The following is a 21,370-nucleotide window of genomic DNA, read 5'->3' on the forward strand; positions in this document are numbered from 1 at the left end:
GACCCAGATTACTCCGTGAAGCTCCTCACTACGGCAGCCGTAATGCTCTGACAATCCATCAAGCAGTGCAGCTTACCAAAGTTGTACTAAAACATTTTTTAACAGATTTCTGCACGCCAAAATCGGTTCGAGGTCAGATAAGCACAACCAGAATTCATAGGCACACTTTCGATTTTTGAGAAAATTAATTGTGTCATATAGTGTGGAAAATATGTTATACAGAAGAAAAGAATATTTCGCGATATATATCTTTACCGCACGTGCTTCAAATTATACCGCGATATGGATTTTAGGCCATATCGCCCAGCCCTAATGTGACGCCCGACTTTACTCTCAACTTACTGTTTCTTTGCTTCCTCAAACTTCTGGATGAGCTTCCTCAGAACGCCATTTTTAGAAACCCTGGCAGTGAGAGGCCGGTGCTCCGACAGTTATGACATCATATGTCTGTTCTGGAAAGACAAACAAGGATGTTTTAGAGGCACAAAAAGAAGTATGTGCGATCACAAGACGATTTTTTTAAAATCATATGTATTTGTGTCTAAACCAAAACCCATTTCCCCTGTCCAAATCACGTTTTATGTTTTTAAACCCACTTTGCACATAGAGGCATGTTTTGAAAAATTATTCTTACAAAGGGGGAATGAAACAACTACACTTAAAATAAAGATGGTATTAGTTTATTTTGTTCCAACCTGTAATTTATTGTAGTTTACTTTTATTTGTTTGCTTTTGGTTTTTTAAAGGTTTGAGGTGTAAAAGAAACTGCAGTGGAGTTTGAAATGGCTGTGTGTGGTTTGAGGATGTGTTTGTGCCGGGGGGCTGCGAAGATTTTCTTGTAAAACAAACAGGGGCCTAGCAAAAAAAAAAAAAAAGGTTTGGGAACCACTGGTTTAATGTAACATCCTTTTATTCATCCTCCCTGTCCTATATATCCAGGTTCAAGGTCATGGGTTTGGTCAATCTAAGGAGAGAAACTTTTGCCTTTTGCCAGCCACTGCTTCCAGCTCATCTGGGGGAAAACTGAATTATTTCCAAGCCAACTGTGAAATGTAATCTCTCCACCGAGCCCTCAGTTTGCCCTGGGGCCTCCTACCTCCTACTAAAGACATTTCATTCTTTTTGGTTTCTTGTTGTCAATCAGCAGATGCGAGTCTGGAAGAGGTTTTAGAAGAATATAAGATCAGTCTGAGGAGGAGGTTTGAAAGTGTGACTGAAGAAACTGATAATACAGGAAGTGGAACCCTCCCGAACAGGATCTACACTGAGCTCTACATCACAGAGGGACAGAATGAAGACGTTCATAACCAACATGAGGTGATGCAGCTGGAGACAGCTTCCAAGATGGAGGCTCTTGATGACATTACAGTCAGGTGTCACGACACCTTTAAAGCCTTACCTGACCAACAGAGACCCATCAGAGTGGTTCTGACCAACAGCGTCGCTGATCAGAGACGAGCAGTACAGTCTTCTGGAGCTGCTCCATGTTTTCCATCCAACATTACAGAAGGTCACAGCAGAGAAGCTCGCTGTCTGTAAACTTTTGTTCATCTTTGACGGCCTGGATGAAAGCAGACTTGGATCATTGGATTTCACCAACGGGAAGCTGCTGTCTGATGTCACAGAGAAGTCATCAGTCAGCCAGCTGCTGACAAACCTCATCCAGGGGAATCTGCTTCCCTCGGCTCTCGTCTGGATAACTCCCCGACCTGCAGCAGCCAATCAGATCCCTCCTAGACGTGTTGACAGGGTAACAGAAGTACGAGGCTTCACTGATGCCCAGAAGGAGGAGTACTTCAGGAGGAGATTCAGTGATGAAGAGCTGTCCAGAATCATCTCCCACATGAAGACATCCAGGAGCCTCCACATCATGTGTAGAATCCCAGTCTTCTGCTGGATCACTGCTACAGTTCTGGAGCACATGTTGACTACAGAGCAGAGAGGAGAGCTGCCCAAGACCCTGACTGACATGTACTCACACTTCTTGTTGGTTCAGATGAAGAAGGGGAACAAACATGTGGGGGGACATGAAACAAGTGAGATGGCTGAAAGGAAATTTCTTCTGAATCTGGGGAGGCTGGCATTTAAACATCTGGAAAAAGGAAACACCTTCTTCTACCAAGAAGACCTAGATCAGTGTGGTCTGGATGCTACAGAGGCCTTGTTGCACACAGAAGTTTATACGGAGCTCTTTAAACAGTGTTTGTTAATCTTGAAGGTGGCTTTTATTTGTGATTCAGGTCTCAATGTCTCTTTGTGTATACTTATATGCAGAAGTAACACAAAAGAAGAAGTGGGAGCTGGCCTGACACCAGTAACTGACTTCCAGTGAAAGCTTTGGCTAATAATATTTTTTAGCGAACATTTTTCTTGTAAAACAAAGGGGGGCCTAGCAAAAAAGGTTTGGGAACCACTGCTCTACAAGGTTGGCGAAATAAAAAAAAATGTATTAACATTTTTTTATTTGGACTTTTATTAGTCCAAATTTTTTTATTTGGACTAAAAAAAATGTTCGAAGTGGACTAGGTGCTAATTTTCAGATGTCAGGTCTACATCTAGAATCAAAATGAGCACATACATAAACAACCAAAGTGAAGCATTAAGACAAAACATAGCAACGTCAAACAGCGTCCACACATTTTGCCACAAATACATGCAAAACAACTAAATTGGGCCACAAAAGTGATGTAAATTGACCAAACTAAGACACGAATCAGACAAAAACAGATGCAGGATGATCACAAACAGACACGTCGGCTACAAACTGATGCAAAATGACTAAAATCACACGTGTAACACTTTCTACATATTTGACAACAGAAGAAAAACACAAACAAACTTGGAATGCATTTTTAATTTGGATTTTTTTTATTTCATGCCGAATTAGATATTTTAAAAATCAAGCCAAAGTCTCCTCCCTGTTTGTACTGTAAGGTCAAAGCCCTACTGTACTACAGAGAACCCCAACAATCAAATGATCCCCCTCTGAGCAAGCGCGAGGCGACTGTGGGGAAGAAAAACTCCCTTTAACAGGAAGAAACTTCCAACGGAACCGGGCTCAGAAGGGACGGCCATCCGCTGCGACCGGTTGGGGGGATGGAAATCAAAAGGAGACGAGATGGCGTGAACTACAGTTCTAAAATTTGGATTTGAGGGCTGATCCCAAAATTTTATGGTGATGTTTTTAAAAAAAGGATTTGGTGCTAAAAGTCTGCTTCAAGATTTTAAAAGAAGCAGGGCAGTGGGAAAAGCCAAAATGGTCATTTTAATGATCTCTGGCTTTAGTGAACCACCTGAAGGGTTTTAGCAATGTTTTTCCCACCGCAGAAAAAAACCTGGATATTTTGGACGTCTTTGGGGGACCCGGGATGACTCCGAGAGTGATTTTTAGATGTCTAATCAGAGCCTCATCAAAAGATGAATCATTTGCCATCAAAGCCTTTAAGACATTGTCTGGGGAGCCAAACTCCTTGATGAGGCGTTTGGCTATTTTCTTGATGAACTTTGTCTTGTCATTTGTCAGACTTGTGGCAGACGCTGTGCTGCTGAGTTCAGGCTGCATTAGATTGCTCAGACGGTTGATGACCGTGTCTATTTCTTTTGTAGTAGTTGCGATCCGAGCAGCAAACTTTTGGGTCTCAGGTTTAGATTTATAGATGACTCTCATGATAAGGAGCAACGCAAGGTCATTGGAAATTTTCTCAACATCACAAGATGAACCTGACACAGAATCCATCTCTGATATTTTGGAGGAATCTTTGAGAGAGTGTTTCAGGCTCAAGGCTCCAGATGATTTATCTGGAGAAATGCTCCCAGGTTGTGGCATTTGAGGTGACTTGTCAGATGCCACAGAGCATTTATCTGGAGAAATGCTCCCAGGTTGTGGCGTTCGAGGTGACTTGTCAGATGCCACAGAGCATTTATCTGGAGAAATGCTCCCAGGTTTTGGTGTTGGAAGTGATGCACCAGATTCTTTTCCTCTGCCATCTGAATCAGGGCTTTTTTCCTGTGTTGTGGTCTGTGCTCTTTTAATAAAGTTGTGGATGTCTTCCAGGGCCCCAGAAATCTTGTCCATTTGAATCATTTGATCTTTCTCTTCATTGCAGAAGAGTAAAAGCTTCTGCAAAAACCTTTCTACTGTGTCATCTATGAGGACATAGAGGACTTCAGCAGAAATGCGACGCTTTGAGCCCTGTACTGATTTCGGAGTCCTGGAGATGACCGTGTCTGAGAGGGACCTACCCATTAGAGGTATGGGGATTTGATAGCCTCGATCCACCGTAAGTAGATCAAACAGGTTTGCCACTAAGTCCTCCGTAAAATTCCTGATATGCCCACTATTTTTAAAGTCCCCCAAGGTCTTATCGATGAGGAAGAGTTCTTCTTTCTTTGTTAATTTGTCAAATAACTGATTAACGTCTGATCTAATGACGTTAAAGTCGACTGAAGAAGAACGTTTAATTGCGGTTCCCAGGCTTGCCGTATGTGGAGAAGGGGAGCGATGAGCCTCTGTACTCTGGGGAGCAGCCGTTTCAGGTACTGACCCTGGGAGAATGAAAACTATACTTTCATTGGAGGGCGCAGTTTCCTTCTTGGGGTGATTGCAAATGTTTTGTAGACAAACAAAATGTTTCCTGTTTGCCTTTATTCTTTTTTTCAGCTCTGTTTTCATTTTTTCAAATTGTTTTTTTGCAAACATGGAAAAGTTGTGTTTGCGTGCTTTGAGCCTGGCGTGTGAGGTGGATGGCACACATTTGGAGAAGAAGTGTCTCACCTTGTGGATAATTAAGCCTGCATTAAAGGCAGGTTTGGGTAAGTTACATTTCTCACAGAGCTCTTCACTGCTTGAATCCATGTTAGCAAGTATCTCACCTACGATGTCAACTGCAACCATTTCTACTGGGGTTGGAGCCTGGATACTTTGTGTTTCTGCAGTGGGTTTTATATGGCTTTGTGATTCTTCTGGGAGCTCATCTTTATCTTTTCCTGTCATCTCTCCATCTGAGCTCCTTGTTGACAGAATAACAGAAATCTCTGCGATTGCTGATTTCACTGATATTTTTGAACCAGTACGTTCTGTACTGGAATGAGACCCATTTGTCCCACACTGGCAGCGCAGCTTACATGCTGCATACCTTTTCAGGCATGAGGCAGCGCAACAAACCATGCGGTGTAGTTTCTTAATACTACTAAATTTGCCGCTAACATAAACGGCAGGGTCTACTGGGAAATCGGGGCTTTTTTCAATCAGTGCAATGGTTGAGCTGACCTTTTCTGAGATCTCTTCCTCAACCATCAGCGTCAGCTTGTCAGCGCTCTTATCTTGCTGTTTTGAGACATTAAGAGCGCCGGCGATGGCAGCTGAGATCGAGTCTCCGAGGGACACCCTTATTTTCCCCTCATCCATAAACTCTTCCCTTATCATGGGTTCCTGAATAACAGAAAGGGCAATCCTCAGGATGCTGGCAGAGGCGATCTGAATGATCTCAGAAATCATATCAGCGAGCACGGCATGGACGCTGGAGTCGCATTTTCCATTTTCTATAATGCTCCACTGAACTTCAGAGAGCCTTTCAAAGCACCTGTTGATTGGCGGGATAATCTGGTCTGGTGTGACCACGATTGAATTTTCGTTGATGGTTTCCATTGTTGTGTCACAAATTAGATTTTCTCCGTTTGAGCGTGTGAGAATTTTCTTGTATTACAGAGCGCCGACTGCTGAACGTTTTGCAAACACATGAGCATCGAGTTCTGATTTTTCTGTCTGAGAGCCGTTATTTATAGGCTCGGTTGTCTGTGACGTTACTGACAGACCAGCGCGAACGCCTTTGATCTGCCAGTGACGTCACAAGAAACGCACGCGGAGAGGCGGCGTTCCTTGCGCGCTCACAGATTTGAATGACGCTTTGGAGTTGACGGCACGCCGCAATGCATTGTGGGAGCCCGGCACCATTTTCGGGGTCTACGAATCAAAACAAACACGCTGTGTTGGAACGACGATTACAAGATGCTTAAAAGCAGTTCCTGACCCACCAGGATTCATTGGAATCATAGGTTGGAGGACGTTTTGGGGAAATGGCCGACGGTCGAAGCGGAGAAGAAATAAACTCTTAAAAGTTAGTTCTGGGTTTTTATCCCACTTCATATATACACCAGGACACATGTTAGCATAATGAAAGAATTGTAGAATTAAGTGGAGTCAACAACAGCAGCATAGTGCAGTCATATCACAAATGTTAGCGTAATGAAAAAGTCTTACAAAGTCAAATTTAGCTAACCTTCGGCTAAGTTACGTGACGTTAGTGATATCGCCACTTAACGCGGCTCTTTGGTCGGTTAGTTAGTGTCATCCAGGGAAGACGGACGTTGTTTTGCTGTGCTGTATTTTTATGTGAAGTGTATATATTTATTTTTTATATTGCATGTATTTTGTGCAGTGTTTTATTTAGTTTGCATGTTTTTAGTTGCCGGCAAATTGTCCTGGAGAGACTCCGCCTTTTCCCCCGTTTTTACTAATTGGACACACCTGAGAGAAAAGAAAAGGTAATTTACAGAGTGCTCAAGGACACATAAGAGGTTTGGAGCCGGTGTTCAACAAAAATGTAACACGGAGAATGCGAGACAGACAGAGGAAAGACACAGACGATCAGAGGGGAGAGCGAGAGACGATCAGAGAGTAGAGATGATCAGATGGAGCAGACGACCAGCGACTGGGAAGAGAGATTACCAGCGACTGGAAAGGGGAAACGATCAGAGGAAAAAAAGGCAGATGACCAGCGACTAGGGACGCGTAGCGGCAGTCTGGTGGCAATAACGACAAGAGCCAGCTCGTGCACTGCGGGAGAACAGAAGCAGTGAGACCGCGGTGCCGATTGCAGTTTGAGGAAGCGGCGGGCGGAGTTGAGAGCTCTGCCCACCCGGGTAAGTCTTTGACTTATCCTTTTTATAAAGTAAACTGCCAAAGGAATAGTGACTGCCGCTCCCTCCCTTTCTTCAGTGCACCAGGACGTGGAATGCGGGGAGGAAGGCGAGGACTCCGCTGGGTTTCCCTCTTTTAATACTACGCTGGACCTCTTAGTTTTCTGTGACTTTTAGGCCGTGGTGGATTCCACTGGACTTCTAATGTTGTGTGTTATTGATTTTTATTGTGTCTTCCCTTGGCCAAGGTTGTTTTAATTCATTTTATATTTTTAACTTTTTAAACATAAATTATATTTTTAATTCTACAGTTTTTGTATCGTGTGCTTTTCCCTCGGCGGCTCCACTGCTCTGCCCGCTTTGAGGAAGGTTTCCTTCCTTTTAAAAAACACAAACCATCTTGGAAACATAATCAGCCTTTCCGCTCCGGTGTCATATTAGTTTAGGTTTGTGCCGAAGCTGGGTCTGTTTGTCAGTGTGAAGCCAAACGTGCTTTAACGTTTTAGGAAACACCGAGCAGACGGTTCATACTTGCCAACATTCAAAGGGCTGTTTGCACTGTTTACCACTAAGAGCGCTCTGGAGCCCATCGAGAATGAAATTTTAACTTTGATTTTAAAAAAATTACCGAAAGAATTTATATTTCATAACGAAGTCAACAGAGCAAACATTATGGCGCACAACAAGTTCATGCACCAAATTTGGAACGAGTCCAAATTAAGTTTCTTTCAAAGCTTTACTTCACAACATGAACCTTAACAAGTCATACACTAAATGTGTAAACCTTATGCAAAAGTATTTATTATAATGCACTGAAACTTTTTCTTATTTATTTATTTGGTTTTTAGTATAAAGGTGCTTTTAAAACTCCTAAATGAAAAAAGGTCCTACGTTTTCCCGACAGAATTTTGTGTGTTTTACATCCAAGCACAAATTTCCTGAAAAGAGAAACATGTTTTTATTGAAGTTACTTTCTGCCAGTAAAATGTTTTCATGTTTGCAGATCCGTTTTGTCTTTAGGTTGTTCTAGCTGCCAAAAACAACAGTGTTGTGGTGCTAAGAGGGAAAAGTCCCGTAAATTGTTTAGTAAGATTTAAATTATGAGGGATTTTTACTGACACCGTCTTGATGTTTTCGAACTGGACATGACAATGAGGGATGGATCTCTCTGAAAAACTGAGTTTACTTACAGGGTACCCACACGCTTAAGGTATTACCCTGCTTCATCTCCCTTATGACTCTCATGGGGATCATGGTTTAGAAAGTGAGCATCATGTTTATCTCATAAGACTAGAAAAAGGTGGCTGACAGCATGAACTCATCTGGGAGATGTTTACAGAGTTCACAAAGTAAATCGCCAGTCGACCCCAAGCTGTTCAAGTATTTAAGCATTATTGTATTTTCACTAAAGCACTGCATTATACTGAATAATAGAAGTCTTTAACTTTGAGTAGCATTCCAGATGTGGTTATGTATTATGTGATACTGTATGGTAGACAATGTGCCCATTAAGCATTAGGGCACTTTATTAGATACTTTATCAAATGTTGAAAGTTGAATGTGAAGGATCATAGTCAGAGGGCTGTGGGACATTGGCTACCAGCTGCTTATCACTAAAGGAAAGAAAGGTGATTCATGCCTTACGTTTTTATCTTCTGTCGTTTTCTGCTTCATGGCCTGATTACAGTGAATTTGTGGGACCATACTGTATGTTTTTTGACTCCCCAAGAAATGCATTAGGCACATACAGAGTATACATTTTTGTAGCAATAATAACTGCTCTTTAACTGTTGAAATGGATGTTTTCAGGTACATGATCACATTTTTACCTGGTTAATGAAATTTCCTTGGTATCTCTAACAAAAGGGTAATGATAAGTGGCCCTATCATTATATTTATAGCGACAGTTTCATGTCTTTCAATGTGCTTTCCTATGTTACACTATTTAACATTGTGTTTGTTTTTATTTCCTTGGTCCAAAAAAGTTTGGGTTTAGTATTTTACAAAGGGCAAAGCATCCATACTTTTTACTGTGATGATGACATGATGACACTAAAGCCTTGAAACAAACTTTGAATATTTGTTCTTACTTTGTGAGTCTGTATATTGCTATGAACTGTGCTTTTTTTAAAAAACATTTTTACAATGGAACATTCCAAGTGCCATCGTTTCTTTTGTATGTTCTGCACATGCTCTGTACAATCATGACCCTGAGACCAATAAAGATCTATTTATTCTTTCACTTGAGTGTGCTGCTCTTGTTGAGTCTTTATGGTTCACATAAAGATAATGTAGAGCAGAATTTGCGTTTTATTTTTTTTTATTAGTTTACATTTTTGTTTCCTCTTTAAATGTTTAGCTTTTGTTATTTTCAATGTCTGTTTTAGTTTTTAATTGAGAATATGAGGACTGTCAAATGGAAGATAGGTGTGACGATACACATATATACTAGCCTAATGATAAAATGGATCAGTTTGGCAAATATATTTTACAGTGTTTATTTATTCGACAAAATACGTTAAATGTCACCGTTATTATTGGCTGGCCGGAAACAGCGGGGGTGTCCAAATTCAGAGGCTGCTTCCACCTGAGGACCCGCCTTCGCGGTCTAAAGAAAGCCGCGTAGTACGTCACGAGCTCCCTCGGTGGAGTGAAACTGCGTCTGCTCCTTGCTGTCTAAAATGTAACCGGGCGCTGGCGTCAATTCTCCACCGTCTCACACTTTGTTTAATCAGTTTTCTGTTTGACGTTTATTCAGCTTTGTGAAAACCCCAGAGGACCCCTCCCGAGGGATTAATAAAGTTACATTTAAAGGAGCCAGCATCAGCTGAGAGATATAGAGGAGAACAGGGGGACAACAGACAGCTCTCTGTAGTTGACAGACTGGTAAAAACATTGAAAACAGTTTTTAGATATTTGCTTCCTGTATTTGCAGAAGTATCTCCAACACAAACTGTAACAGCTGCATGCAGGGAACCACTCAGTCATGTTTATCCTGCAGGACAGGATCTGACAGGGAAAGAAGGAAAAATAAGGGAACCACGGACAACTTTGATAATGCTTTGATTTATCCACAGTACATTTAGTTCAAATATTGTTTCCATCACAGAGGGATTGTGCTGGTTTCAGTGGGGAAAGTATGCAGCTCATTTAAATGTTCAAAGAGCTGTGAAAAGTTGTCCGTTCATAAAGTGTGTCAGTATTTTATAAGGATGCCATGTTTCTGTATCATCTCTCTCCTGTCAGAGCCTCTTCCAAACATCAGCCTGTTTAATGCTCTCATATCTTCAACATCTCGAGTAAATTATACTGCACAGTTTTCTCTCCAATAAAAGAATATTTACTGCATGAGTCTGTTTTCCATTTTATCTGAAACATTCAAGGAGGAGATCTTTTACTGTATTTTGGTGATATTGCCCTTAAATGTGACTAAAGCTTTCATACAGTGGTGATCACGGACATAACTCTGAGATCAGTCTGACTGAACTCTGAAAATCACTGAGTGTTATTTCACAGAACCATAATTAGATTAACTCAAACGGAAACACGCGGTGTTAAACAGTAGTATAATTATCATTAACTGTCAAAGTAAGTGCGTATTTTGCTTGTTTCCGTTTCCATCAAAAATCGAATTAATTAATAATTGTTTGATTTGTGTTGATGAAGGCCTGCCTCCTTCTCCTCACAGTCACTTTTTACGAGACCATGAGTGTGTTTCATTTTTTGTTCTGTCAGTCTTGGATGTGACTCCTGAAAAGAGATTCACCATGATTCTGGTTCTCCTTTCACAGTCAGTACTGCTGGTTTCTCTCTCAGACTGACTGAAGATGAGTGATCTGGAGTCTCCAGGATCCAGCCGTCTGTCTGTGACCGACACAAAGTAAGATACTGTCTCTAATGTACACGAAGGAAATAGAGAACATAGGTGAAATCAGTATGTAGAAACAATTACAAGTTTAAAAGGACAAGTAAGATTGAGTGGGAGAGGACTGGTTTAACAGGAAGAAGAGAAAATTCCACAGTATCCGAGCAAAAAGTTTCACTTTGAAATCTTTAAAAGAATGTGGACAAACAGGTGGACTTGGTGTCAGTGGAGTTTACTCCTGGAAGTTTGAGATTATGATGATTATTACTTCAAAAACACCTGTACAGACGTTTATCACTCATTCCATACCAGCGCAGTGCCCAGTAACACTTTGAGGTGACTGGAGCTTTATATATAAAATGAATGCAGTCCGATCAGTTTATGAGAATAGTCAAAGTGACTTTGGTAATATTAGTTGCCAATTTTTAGTTGGTATTGGTTTGTAAGATTAGTTTAAAATAAAGACTTCATTTTAACTGAATTTTGTTACGTCTCAAGAATTTGGACGTTTAGCCTTAAGGACAAACCTAAGGAGGAGGTTGGACTTTAGAGTTGAGCCCAGAGATGTACGGCTGAGTGAGGGGCTACTTTTTGTCATCAAACTAAAAAGAAATAAAATGTAGGCTTAGAAGACACGGTTGGTTGTTTGGTTCAGCATCTCTGAATATCTTCAGAGCTGTAGAGGCTTCAGAATGTAGAAGTTTGGATGGAAACTCCAAATACTTGAAGCCCACAAGATGCATCTTTAAAAAGTCAAAAAGAAGCGAAGAATTGCTGTCGCTAAAACCAAAATAACATTTATAACAACAACAAAAGTGTATGATTTGGTAATATGATTGGAATGGAACAAATGGATTCTGAAAATCAGAGATTGAGTTTCCAAGTGAATAATGCAGCTGAAAAATTTTCCTGTTATATGAAGACTTTTAACCTGTAGTTCAGTATTGATCTGCCACAGTCAGCGAACAAAACTGCCAAAAAGGAAAAAGACATTAAGATCCTCAAAAGCTTGGCATAATATAGTCATACATTTTCACCTGAATACATCTGCCCTGTGCAAATCCGTTTCGAAGGCCTTTGCAGCTAATAATGGTCAATATATTAATTTAAAGAACACAGAAAAACAGCTGGTTCTTTTTCAGGGTTTCATAGCTTTTTTGTGTAGAATGCCAAGCTTTAATATTATAGAGATTTGCAAGTATCTACAAAGCATGATATGATGTGAAGTTCAACATCTGGGACATGTGTCCCGCTATGCATTGCAGAAAATGACTCAATCTCTTAGTACAGCAAACAAACAATGCAGGAGGGCGGGAAAATAATGGTCTCCTCTGCCGTGGCATCAGAAGTTGAGAATTGACGGGACAAAGTGTTGGGTTTCTCGTTTTGGGTTGCCGGGTCTATAGATCATAACACAGTTGAACCAAGCAAAGGAGAGGGCCCACCTGGTTTGTCTTGAGTGGCTGCTGTGAGATATGCAAGATGCTTGTGGTCAGTCAAACGATGAACAATGAGCAGGTGTTCTGCTCCCTCCCGCCAGCTAGCAGTTCCACTTCTCCCACGTCATAGTTTTGCTCAGTTCGAGAAAGACAGCAGAAGGGAAAAAGCTGCATTTTCCCTTCCTTGTTCTGGAACAAGATGAACTCCATCAACGATAAATTGTTGGGTGGTCACACACAGCTGACTGCAGCTTTCCAGTCTTATAAACAGTACATTTGTACAATGACTGAAACCAGCCCACTGGCTGTGACGTCAGTTCCTTGATCATGAATATGCAAATTGTCATGACCATTGATCAACAATCATTGATCAAAGACCATTGATCGTGGAATAATCTTCCACACTGCACCTAACGTGACAAACTGAAAGCAGTCATTGGGTGGGAAACCTTGAGGAGAACACTTTTGACCTTAGAGAAGAGCTCTGCATAGAAAAGGATCAGGTTTGAACTTAGTTTGTGCAGCTGTACCTTTAACTAAGGCAAGTTCCTGCATCAACTCGTCCTGTTGTCTTTTTGAACTGTGCTTCACTATTCACTACAGATGAATGCACTGTAAACACCTGCGTGTGAGTCACTTTGGTCACTTTGACAGTTGCACTGGTAATAATAATTTTCCCTTTGTGTCCTCAGAGAGAACAGTGATGTTGGTGTGGAGGAGGAGGAGCAGTTGTCCTGCTGTGCTTTGGGTCAAGATGTCTCAGAGGATTCAGTCGCTACCAGTTGTGGCATCTCTGTCCAAAGTAAGAGTCGGTATCCGTGTGCTGATGAACACATTTTTGAAAACTTGACTTCTTGTTTTGTAGGTGCATGAAAAAGATTTCATTCGATTTTTTATGGTATAGGTTTTTTTCCTGTTTTACTTTGAATGTTGTTTCCTTTCATGTCTCACGTTAGTTTTACTTCCTGCTTTGTGATTGTCTTAATTATTTTTCACCTGGTTTGCTAAAGTTCAGCTGTCATGTTCCCCACCTGCTCACAATATCAGGCAATCCTCAATATATACTACTCAAAACAATCAGAGGAACACACTGAAAACATAATGGCTCTCGCGCGGAGAAAAACATGCTGGAGATCAATACTGATGCAAACTGGGTGATGTGTTAGAAACGAAAGGATTCAATTGTTTGTTGGAAATAAATGATCAAAATACTGGATACTGGCTGAATCCAACTACAAACAGAAAATCAGAGTAAAAAACGCTGCAGCAGGCTTTTCCATTTGGCTCTGATTTCATAGCAGCAGCTCAAAATGAAATAGTTTGTATGGCTGCGTGTGCTGCTGGGCCAAAAGTTTAGCTGGTCATTTGTAGATTTTTAGATGAAATAAAAAACAAAAAAAACACTCAACAAAAGATCATCTAAAGAAGAGCAGAGTTCATGTACACACTTTATTAAGCAGCTACTGTACAACAAGAACAGAATCATGTAAATGGCCAAACAACAGCAACAGTAATCCCAGGGTGTAGCACAGCAGGCAAAGAGACGCAGTAGCACAGAGAGAGTAAAGGATCACATGGAGAACAAATGGAGCGCGCTCACGAGCCCTCTCTTCGTACAGAGCCAGAAACGTCTGACCCACAGAGCTCACTAAGACGACAATAACTCGTTTTTCCCACACAGATTACATATAACATCACACTGAATGAAATTACATGTAGCAGATTACATGAACTATATAAGATGAGGATTCGCGTATTAAGCATATTCAGAACTATTTCCTTCCATTATTTTCTTGGGTTAACAGTTTTTGTTGCTTTTCTGCTATCGCTTAAATTTTATTCATATAGCACCAAGTCACAACAGCCACCTTAAGGCACTTTATAGTGTTAGGTAAAGCCTCAGTAATAAAGCCTCAGACAACTCCCTACGAGCAACGACTTGGAGACATTAAGAAAGAAAAACTCTCTCTTTGTACAGTCGAACACTGAGACGGAACCAGGTTCAGTGACGGGCCGCCATCCACCACGACTGGTTGGAATGAGGGGAGGAGGGCAGGATAAAACCTGCAGGCTGAGAGCAAAGTGCTCCATCTATCTGATATGATACTGTGAGGCCTCTCAGATAAGATGGGGCTGTTTTATTATGGCCCTTTTTATGTGAGAAGCATTTTGAATTCAGCTCTGGATTTAACAGGGAGCCAATGATGTGAAGCCAGTATGAGGGGGATTTTCCCTCCTCTTAAAATGTCTCATTAGGAACATTTTTAACAGTTGCTTCTTGTCTCTGCTGTGACAAAAAAAGGTTCTGATTATGAATCAAAATGTTTTAAATAAGTCACACACTGGTTATAACTTAATGCCGAAAATGTCATGTTACACGATTTACTATTTTCTGAAGCTTATTTACAATTTACAATGCTTAACACCATTCCCATCCCTCCCGTCAAAAGATAAAAGTCTGTTTTTCATGCAGTTTCACACACTAAAGACATTTCATTCTTTTTGGTTTCTTGTTGTCAATCAGCAGATGCGAGTCTGGAAGAGGTTTTAGAAGAATATAAGATCAGTCTGAGGAGGAGGTTTGAAAGTGTGACTGAAGAAACTGATAATACAGGAAGTGGAACCCTCCCGAACAGGATCTACACTGAGCTCTACATCACAGAGGGACAGAATGAAGACGTTCATAACCAACATGAGGTGATGCAGCTGGAGACAGCTTCCAAGATGGAGGCTCTTGATGACATTACAGTCAGGTGTCACGACACCTTTAAAGCCTTACCTGACCAACAGAGACCCATCAGAGTGGTTCTGACCAACAGCGTCGCTGATCAGAGACGAGCAGTACAGTCTTCTGGAGCTGCTCCATGTTTTCCATCCAACATTACAGAAGGTCACAGCAGAGAAGCTCGCTGTCTGTAAACTTTTGTTCATCTTTGACGGCCTGGATGAAAGCAGACTTGGATCATTGGATTTCACCAACGGGAAGCTGCTGTCTGATGTCACAGAGAAGTCATCAGTCAGCCAGCTGCTGACAAACCTCATCCAGGGGAATCTGCTTCCCTCGGCTCTCGTCTGGATAACTCCCCGACCTGCAGCAGCCAATCAGATCCCTCCTAGACGTGTTGACAGGGTAACAGAAGTACGAGGCTTCACTGATGCCCAGAAGGAGGAGTACTTCAGGAGGAGATTCAGTGATGAAGAGCTGTCCAGAATCATCTCCCACATGAAGACATCCAGGAGCCTCCACATCATGTGTAGAATCCCAGTCTTCTGCTGGATCACTGCTACAGTTCTGGAGCACATGTTGACTACAGAGCAGAGAGGAGAGCTGCCCAAGACCCTGACTGACATGTACTCACACTTCTTGTTGGTTCAGATGAAGAAGGGGAACAAACATGTGGGGGGACATGAAACAAGTGAGATGGCTGAAAGGAAATTTCTTCTGAATCTGGGGAGGCTGGCATTTAAACATCTGGAAAAAGGAAACACCTTCTTCTACCAAGAAGACCTAGATCAGTGTGGTCTGGATGCTACAGAGGCCTTGTTGCACACAGAAGTTTATACGGAGCTCTTTAAACAGTGTTTGTTAATCTTGAAGGTGGCTTTTATTTGTGATTCAGGTCTCAATGTCTCTTTGTGTATACTTATATGCAGAAGTAACACAAAAGAAGAAGTGGGAGCTGGCCTGACACCAGTAACTGACTTCCAGTGAAAGCTTTGGCTAATAATATTTTTTAGCGAACATTTTTCTTGTAAAACAAAGGGGGGCCTAGCAAAAAAGGTTTGGGAACCACTGCTCTACAAGGTTGGCGAAAAAAAGAAAAAGTATTAACATTTTTTTATTTGGACTTTTATTAGTCCAAATTTTTTTATTTGGACTAAAAAAAATGTTCGAAGTGGACTAGGTGCTAATTTTCAGATGTCAGGTCTACATCTAGAATCAAAATGAGCACATACATAAACAACCAAAGTGAAGCATTAAGACAAAACATAGCAACGTCAAACAGCGTCCACACATTTTGCCACAAATACATGCAAAACAACTAAATTGGGCCACAAAAGTGATGTAAATTGACCAAACTAAGACACAAATCAGACAAAAACAGATGCAGGATGATCACAAACAGACACGTCGGCTACAAACTGATGCAAAATGACTAAAATCACACGTGTAACACTTTCTACATATTTGACAACAGAAGAAAAACACAAACAAACTTGGAATGCATTTTTAATTTGGATTTTTTTTATTTCATGCCGAATTAGATATTTTAAAAATCAAGCCAAAGTCTCCTCCCTGTTTGTACTGTAAGGTCAAAGCCCTACTGTACTACAGAGAACCCCAACAATCAAATGATCCCCCTCTGAGCAAGCACGAGGCGACTGTGGGGAAGAAAAACTCCCTTTAACAGGAAGAAACTTCCAACGGAACCGGGCTCAGAAGGGACGGCCATCCGCTGCGACCGGTTGGGGGGATGGAAATCAAAAGGAGACGAGATGGCGTGAACTACAGTTCTAAAATTTGGATTTGAGGGCTGATCCCAAAATTTTATGGTGATGTTTTTAAAAAAAGGATTTGGTGCTAAAAGTCTGCTTCAAGATTTTAAAAGAAGCAGGGCAGTGGGAAAAGCCAAAATGGTCATTTTAATGATCTCTGGCTTTAGTGAACCACCTGAAGGGTTTTAGCAATGTTTTTCCCACCGCAGAAAAAAACCTGGATATTTTGGACGTCTTTGGGGGACCCGGGATGACTCCGAGAGTGATTTTTAGATGTCTAATCAGAGCCTCATCAAAAGATGAATCATTTGCCATCAAAGCCTTTAAGACATTGTCTGGGGAGCCAAACTCCTTGATGAGGCGTTTGGCTATTTTCTTGATGAACTTTGTCTTGTCATTTGTCAGACTTGTGGCAGACGCTGTGCTGCTGAGTTCAGGCTGCATTAGATTGCTCAGACGGTTGATGACCGTGTCTATTTCTTTTGTAGTAGTTGCGATCCGAGCAGCAAACTTTTGGGTCTCAGGTTTAGATTTATAGATGACTCTCATGATAAGGAGCAACGCAAGGTCATTGGAAATTTTCTCAACATCAGAAGATGAACCTGACACAGAATCCATCTCTGATATTTTGGAGGAATCTTTGAGAGAGTGTTTCAGGCTCAAGGCTCCAGATGATTTATCTGGAGAAATGCTCCCAGGTTGTGGCATTTGAGGTGACTTGTCAGATGCCACAGAGCATTTATCTGGAGAAATGCTCCCAGGTTGTGGCGTTCGAGGTGACTTGTCAGATGCCACAGAGCATTTATCTGGAGAAATGCTCCCAGGTTTTGGTGTTGGAAGTGATGCACCAGATTCTTTTCCTCTGCCATCTGAATCAGGGCTTTTTTCCTGTGTTGTGGTCTGTGCTCTTTTAATAAAGTTGTGGATGTCTTCCAGGGCCCCAGAAATCTTGTCCATTTGAATCATTTGATCTTTCTCTTCATTGCAGAAGAGTAAAAGCTTCTGCAAAAACCTTTCTACTGTGTCATCTATGAGGACATAGAGGACTTCAGCAGAAATGCGACGCTTTGAGCCCTGTACTGATTTCGGAGTCCTGGAGATGACCGTGTCTGAGAGGGACCTACCCATTAGAGGTATGGGGATTTGATAGCCTCGATCCACCGTAAGTAGATCAAACAGGTTTGCCACTAAGTCCTCCGTAAAATTCCTGATATGCCCACTATTTTTAAAGTCCCCCAAGGTCTTATCGATGAGGAAGAGTTCTTCTTTCTTTGTTAATTTGTCAAATAACTGATTAACGTCTGATCTAATGACGTTAAAGTCGACTGAAGAAGAACGTTTAATTGCGGTTCCCAGGCTTGCCGTATGTGGAGAAGGGGAGCGATGAGCCTCTGTACTCTGGGGAGCAGCCGTTTCAGGTACTGACCCTGGGAGAATGAAAACTATACTTTCATTGGAGGGCGCAGTTTCCTTCTTGGGGTGATTGCAAATGTTTTGTAGACAAACAAAATGTTTCCTGTTTGCCTTTATTCTTTTTTTCAGCTCTGTTTTCATTTTTTCAAATTGTTTTTTTGCAAACATGGAAAAGTTGTGTTTGCGTGCTTTGAGCCTGGCGTGTGAGGTGGATGGCACACATTTGGAGAAGAAGTGTCTCACCTTGTGGATAATTAAGCCTGCATTAAAGGCAGGTTTGGGTAAGTTACATTTCTCACAGAGCTCTTCACTGCTTGAATCCATGTTAGCAAGTATCTCACCTACGATGTCAACTGCAACCATTTCTACTGGGGTTGGAGCCTGGATACTTTGTGTTTCTGCAGTGGGTTTTATATGGCTTTGTGATTCTTCTGGGAGCTCATCTTTATCTTTTCCTGCCATCTCTCCATCTGAGCTCCTTGTTGACAGAATAACAGAAATCTCTGCGATTGCTGATTTCACTGATATTTTTGAACCAGTACGTTCTGTACTGGAATGAGACCCATTTGTCCCACACTGGCAGCGCAGCTTACATGCTGCATACCTTTTCAGGCATGAGGCAGCGCAACAAACCATGCGGTGTAGTTTCTTAATACTACTAAATTTGCCGCTAACATAAACGGCAGGGTCTACTGGGAAATCGGGGCTTTTTTCAATCAGTGCAATGGTTGAGCTGACCTTTTCTGAGATCTCTTCCTCAACCATCAGCGTCAGCTTGTCAGCGCTCTTATCTTGCTGTTTTGAGACATTAAGAGCGCCGGCGATGGCAGCTGAGATCGAGTCTCCGAGGGACACCCTTATTTTCCCCTCATCCATAAACTCTTCCCTTATCATGGGTTCCTGAATAACAGAAAGGGCAATCCTCAGGATGCTGGCAGAGGCGATCTGAATGATTTCAGAAATCATATCAGCGAGCACGGCATGGACGCTGGAGTCGCATTTTCCATTTTCTATAATGCTCCACTGAACTTCAGAGAGCCTTTCAAAGCACCTGTTGATTGGCGGGATAATCTGGTCTGGTGTGACCACGATTGAATTTTCGTTGATGGTTTCCATTGTTGTGTCACAAATTAGATTTTCTCCGTTTGAGCGTGTGAGAATTTTCTTGTATTACAGAGCGCCGACTGCTGAACGTTTTGCAAACACATGAGCATCGAGTTCTGATTTTTCTGTCTGAGAGCCGTTATTTATAGGCTCGGTTGTCTGTGACGTTGCTGACAGACCAGCGCGAACGCCTTTGATCTGCCAGTGACGTCACAAGAAACGCACGCGGAGAGGCGGCGTTCCTTGCGCGCTCACAGATTTGAATGACGCTTTGGAGTTGACGGCACGCCGCAATGCATTGTGGGAGCCCGGCACCATTTTCGGGGTCTACGAATCAAAACAAACACGCTGTGTTGGAACGACGATTACAAGATGCTTAAAAGCAGTTCCTGACCCACCAGGATTCATTGGAATCATAGGTTGGAGGACGTTTTGGGGAAATGGCCGACGGTCGAAGCGGAGAAGAAATAAACTCTTAAAAGTTAGTTCTGGGTTTTTATCCCACTTCATATATACACCAGGACACATGTTAGCATAATGAAAGAATTGTAGAATTAAGTGGAGTCAACAACAGCAGCATAGTGCAGTCATATCACAAATGTTAGCGTAATGAAAAAGTCTTACAAAGTCAAATTTAGCTAACCTTCGGCTAAGTTACATGACGTTAGTGATATCGCCACTTAACGCGGCTCTTTGGTCGGTTAGTTAGTGTCATCCAGGGAAGACGGACGTTGTTTTGCTGTGCTGTATTTTTATGTGAAGTGTATATATTTATTTTTTATATTGCATGTATTTTGTGCAGTGTTTTATTTAGTTTGCATGTTTTTAGTTGCTGGCAAATTGTCCTGGAGAGACTCCGCCTTTTCCCCCGTTTTTACTAATTGGACACACCTGAGAGAAAAGAAAAGGTAATTTACAGAGTGCTCAAGGACACATAAGAGGTTTGGAGCCGGTGTTCAACAAAAATGTAACACGGAGAATGCGAGACAGACAGAGGAAAGACACAGACGATCAGAGGGGAGAGCGAGAGACGATCAGAGAGTAGAGATGATCAGATGGAGCAGACGACCAGCGACTGGGAAGAGAGATTACCAGCGACTGGAAAGGGGAAACGATCAGAGGAAAAAAAGGCAGATGACCAGCGACTAGGGACGCGTAGCGGCAGTCTGGTGGCAATAACGACAAGAGCCAGCTCGTGCACTGCGGGAGAACAGAAGCAGTGAGACCGCGGTGCCGATTGCAGTTTGAGGAAGCGGCGGGCGGAGTTGAGAGCTCTGCCCACCCGGGTAAGTCTTTGACTCATCCTTTTTATAAAGTAAACTGCCAAAGGAATAGTGACTGCCGCTCCCTCCCTTTCTTCAGTGCACCAGGACGTGGAATGCGGGGAGGAAGGCGAGGACTCCGCTGGGTTTCCCTCTTTTAATACTACGCTGGACCTCTTAGTTTTCTGTGACTTTTAGGCCGTGGTGGATTCCACTGGACTTCTAATGTTGTGTGTTATTGATTTTTATTGTGTCTTCCCTTGGCCAAGGTTGTTTTAATTCATTTTATATTTTTAACTATTTAAACATAATAAATTATATTTTTAATTCTACAGTTTTTGTATCGTGTGCTTTTCCCTCGGCGGCTCCACTGCTCTGCCCGCTTTGAGGAAGGTTTCCTTCCTTTTAAAAAACACAAACCATCTTGGAAACATAATCAGCCTTTCCGCTCCGGTGTCATATTAGTTTAGGTTTGTGCCGAAGCTGGGTCTGTTTGTCAGTGTGAAGCCAAACGTGCTTTAACGTTTTAGGAAACACCGAGCAGACGGTTCATACTTGCCAACATTCAAAGGGCTGTTGGGGGGGCAAATATATTTTACAGTGTTTATTTATTCGACAAAATACGTTAAATGTCACCGTTATTATTGGCTGGCCGGAAACAGCGGGGGTGTCCAAATTCAGAGGCTGCTTCCACCTGAGGACCCGCCTTCGCGGTCTAAAGAAAGCCGCGTAGTACGTCACGAGCTCCCTCGGTGGAGTGAAACTGCGTCTGCTCCTTGCTGTCTAAAATATAACCGGGCGCTGGCGTCAATTCTCCACCGTCTCACACTTTGTTTAATCAGTTTTCTGTTTGACGTTTATTCAGCTTTGTG

The 21,370-nt window shown here is 42.0% G+C and overlaps 2 protein-coding genes and 2 pseudogenes across 2 annotated transcripts; 2 read left to right on the top strand and 2 right to left on the bottom strand.

Moving 5' to 3' along the window:
- Positions 1 to 949: 949 nt before the first annotated feature.
- On the top strand, positions 950 to 3,697 carry LOC147313150 (NACHT, LRR and PYD domains-containing protein 3-like; annotated as a pseudogene).
- On the bottom strand, positions 2,811 to 5,815 carry LOC147313151 (uncharacterized). Its single transcript, XM_086265112.1, has one exon. It carries the CDS (start codon positions 5,645 to 5,647, stop codon positions 3,266 to 3,268), a length of 2,382 nt encoding a protein of 793 aa, XP_086121238.1. The 5' UTR covers positions 5,648 to 5,815; the 3' UTR covers positions 2,811 to 3,265.
- LOC147313152 (NACHT, LRR and PYD domains-containing protein 3-like) lies at positions 3,699 to 20,830 on the top strand (annotated as a pseudogene).
- On the bottom strand, positions 16,109 to 19,405 carry LOC147313153 (uncharacterized). The gene has a single exon (XM_086265113.1). The coding sequence runs from the start codon at positions 19,246 to 19,248 to the stop codon at positions 16,867 to 16,869; it is 2,382 nt and encodes a 793-aa protein (XP_086121239.1). The 5' UTR covers positions 19,249 to 19,405; the 3' UTR covers positions 16,109 to 16,866.
- Positions 20,831 to 21,370: the final 540 nt, after the last annotated feature.

Source organism: Aulonocara sp. 'chitande type north' Nkhata Bay, linkage group LG15 (genome assembly GCF_057382095.1).
Source record: "Aulonocara sp. 'chitande type north' Nkhata Bay isolate Kocher_YH1m ecotype deep benthic linkage group LG15, A_spYH_male_GT1.1, whole genome shotgun sequence".
Lineage (NCBI taxonomy): Eukaryota > Metazoa > Chordata > Actinopteri > Cichliformes > Cichlidae > Aulonocara > Aulonocara sp. 'chitande type north' Nkhata Bay.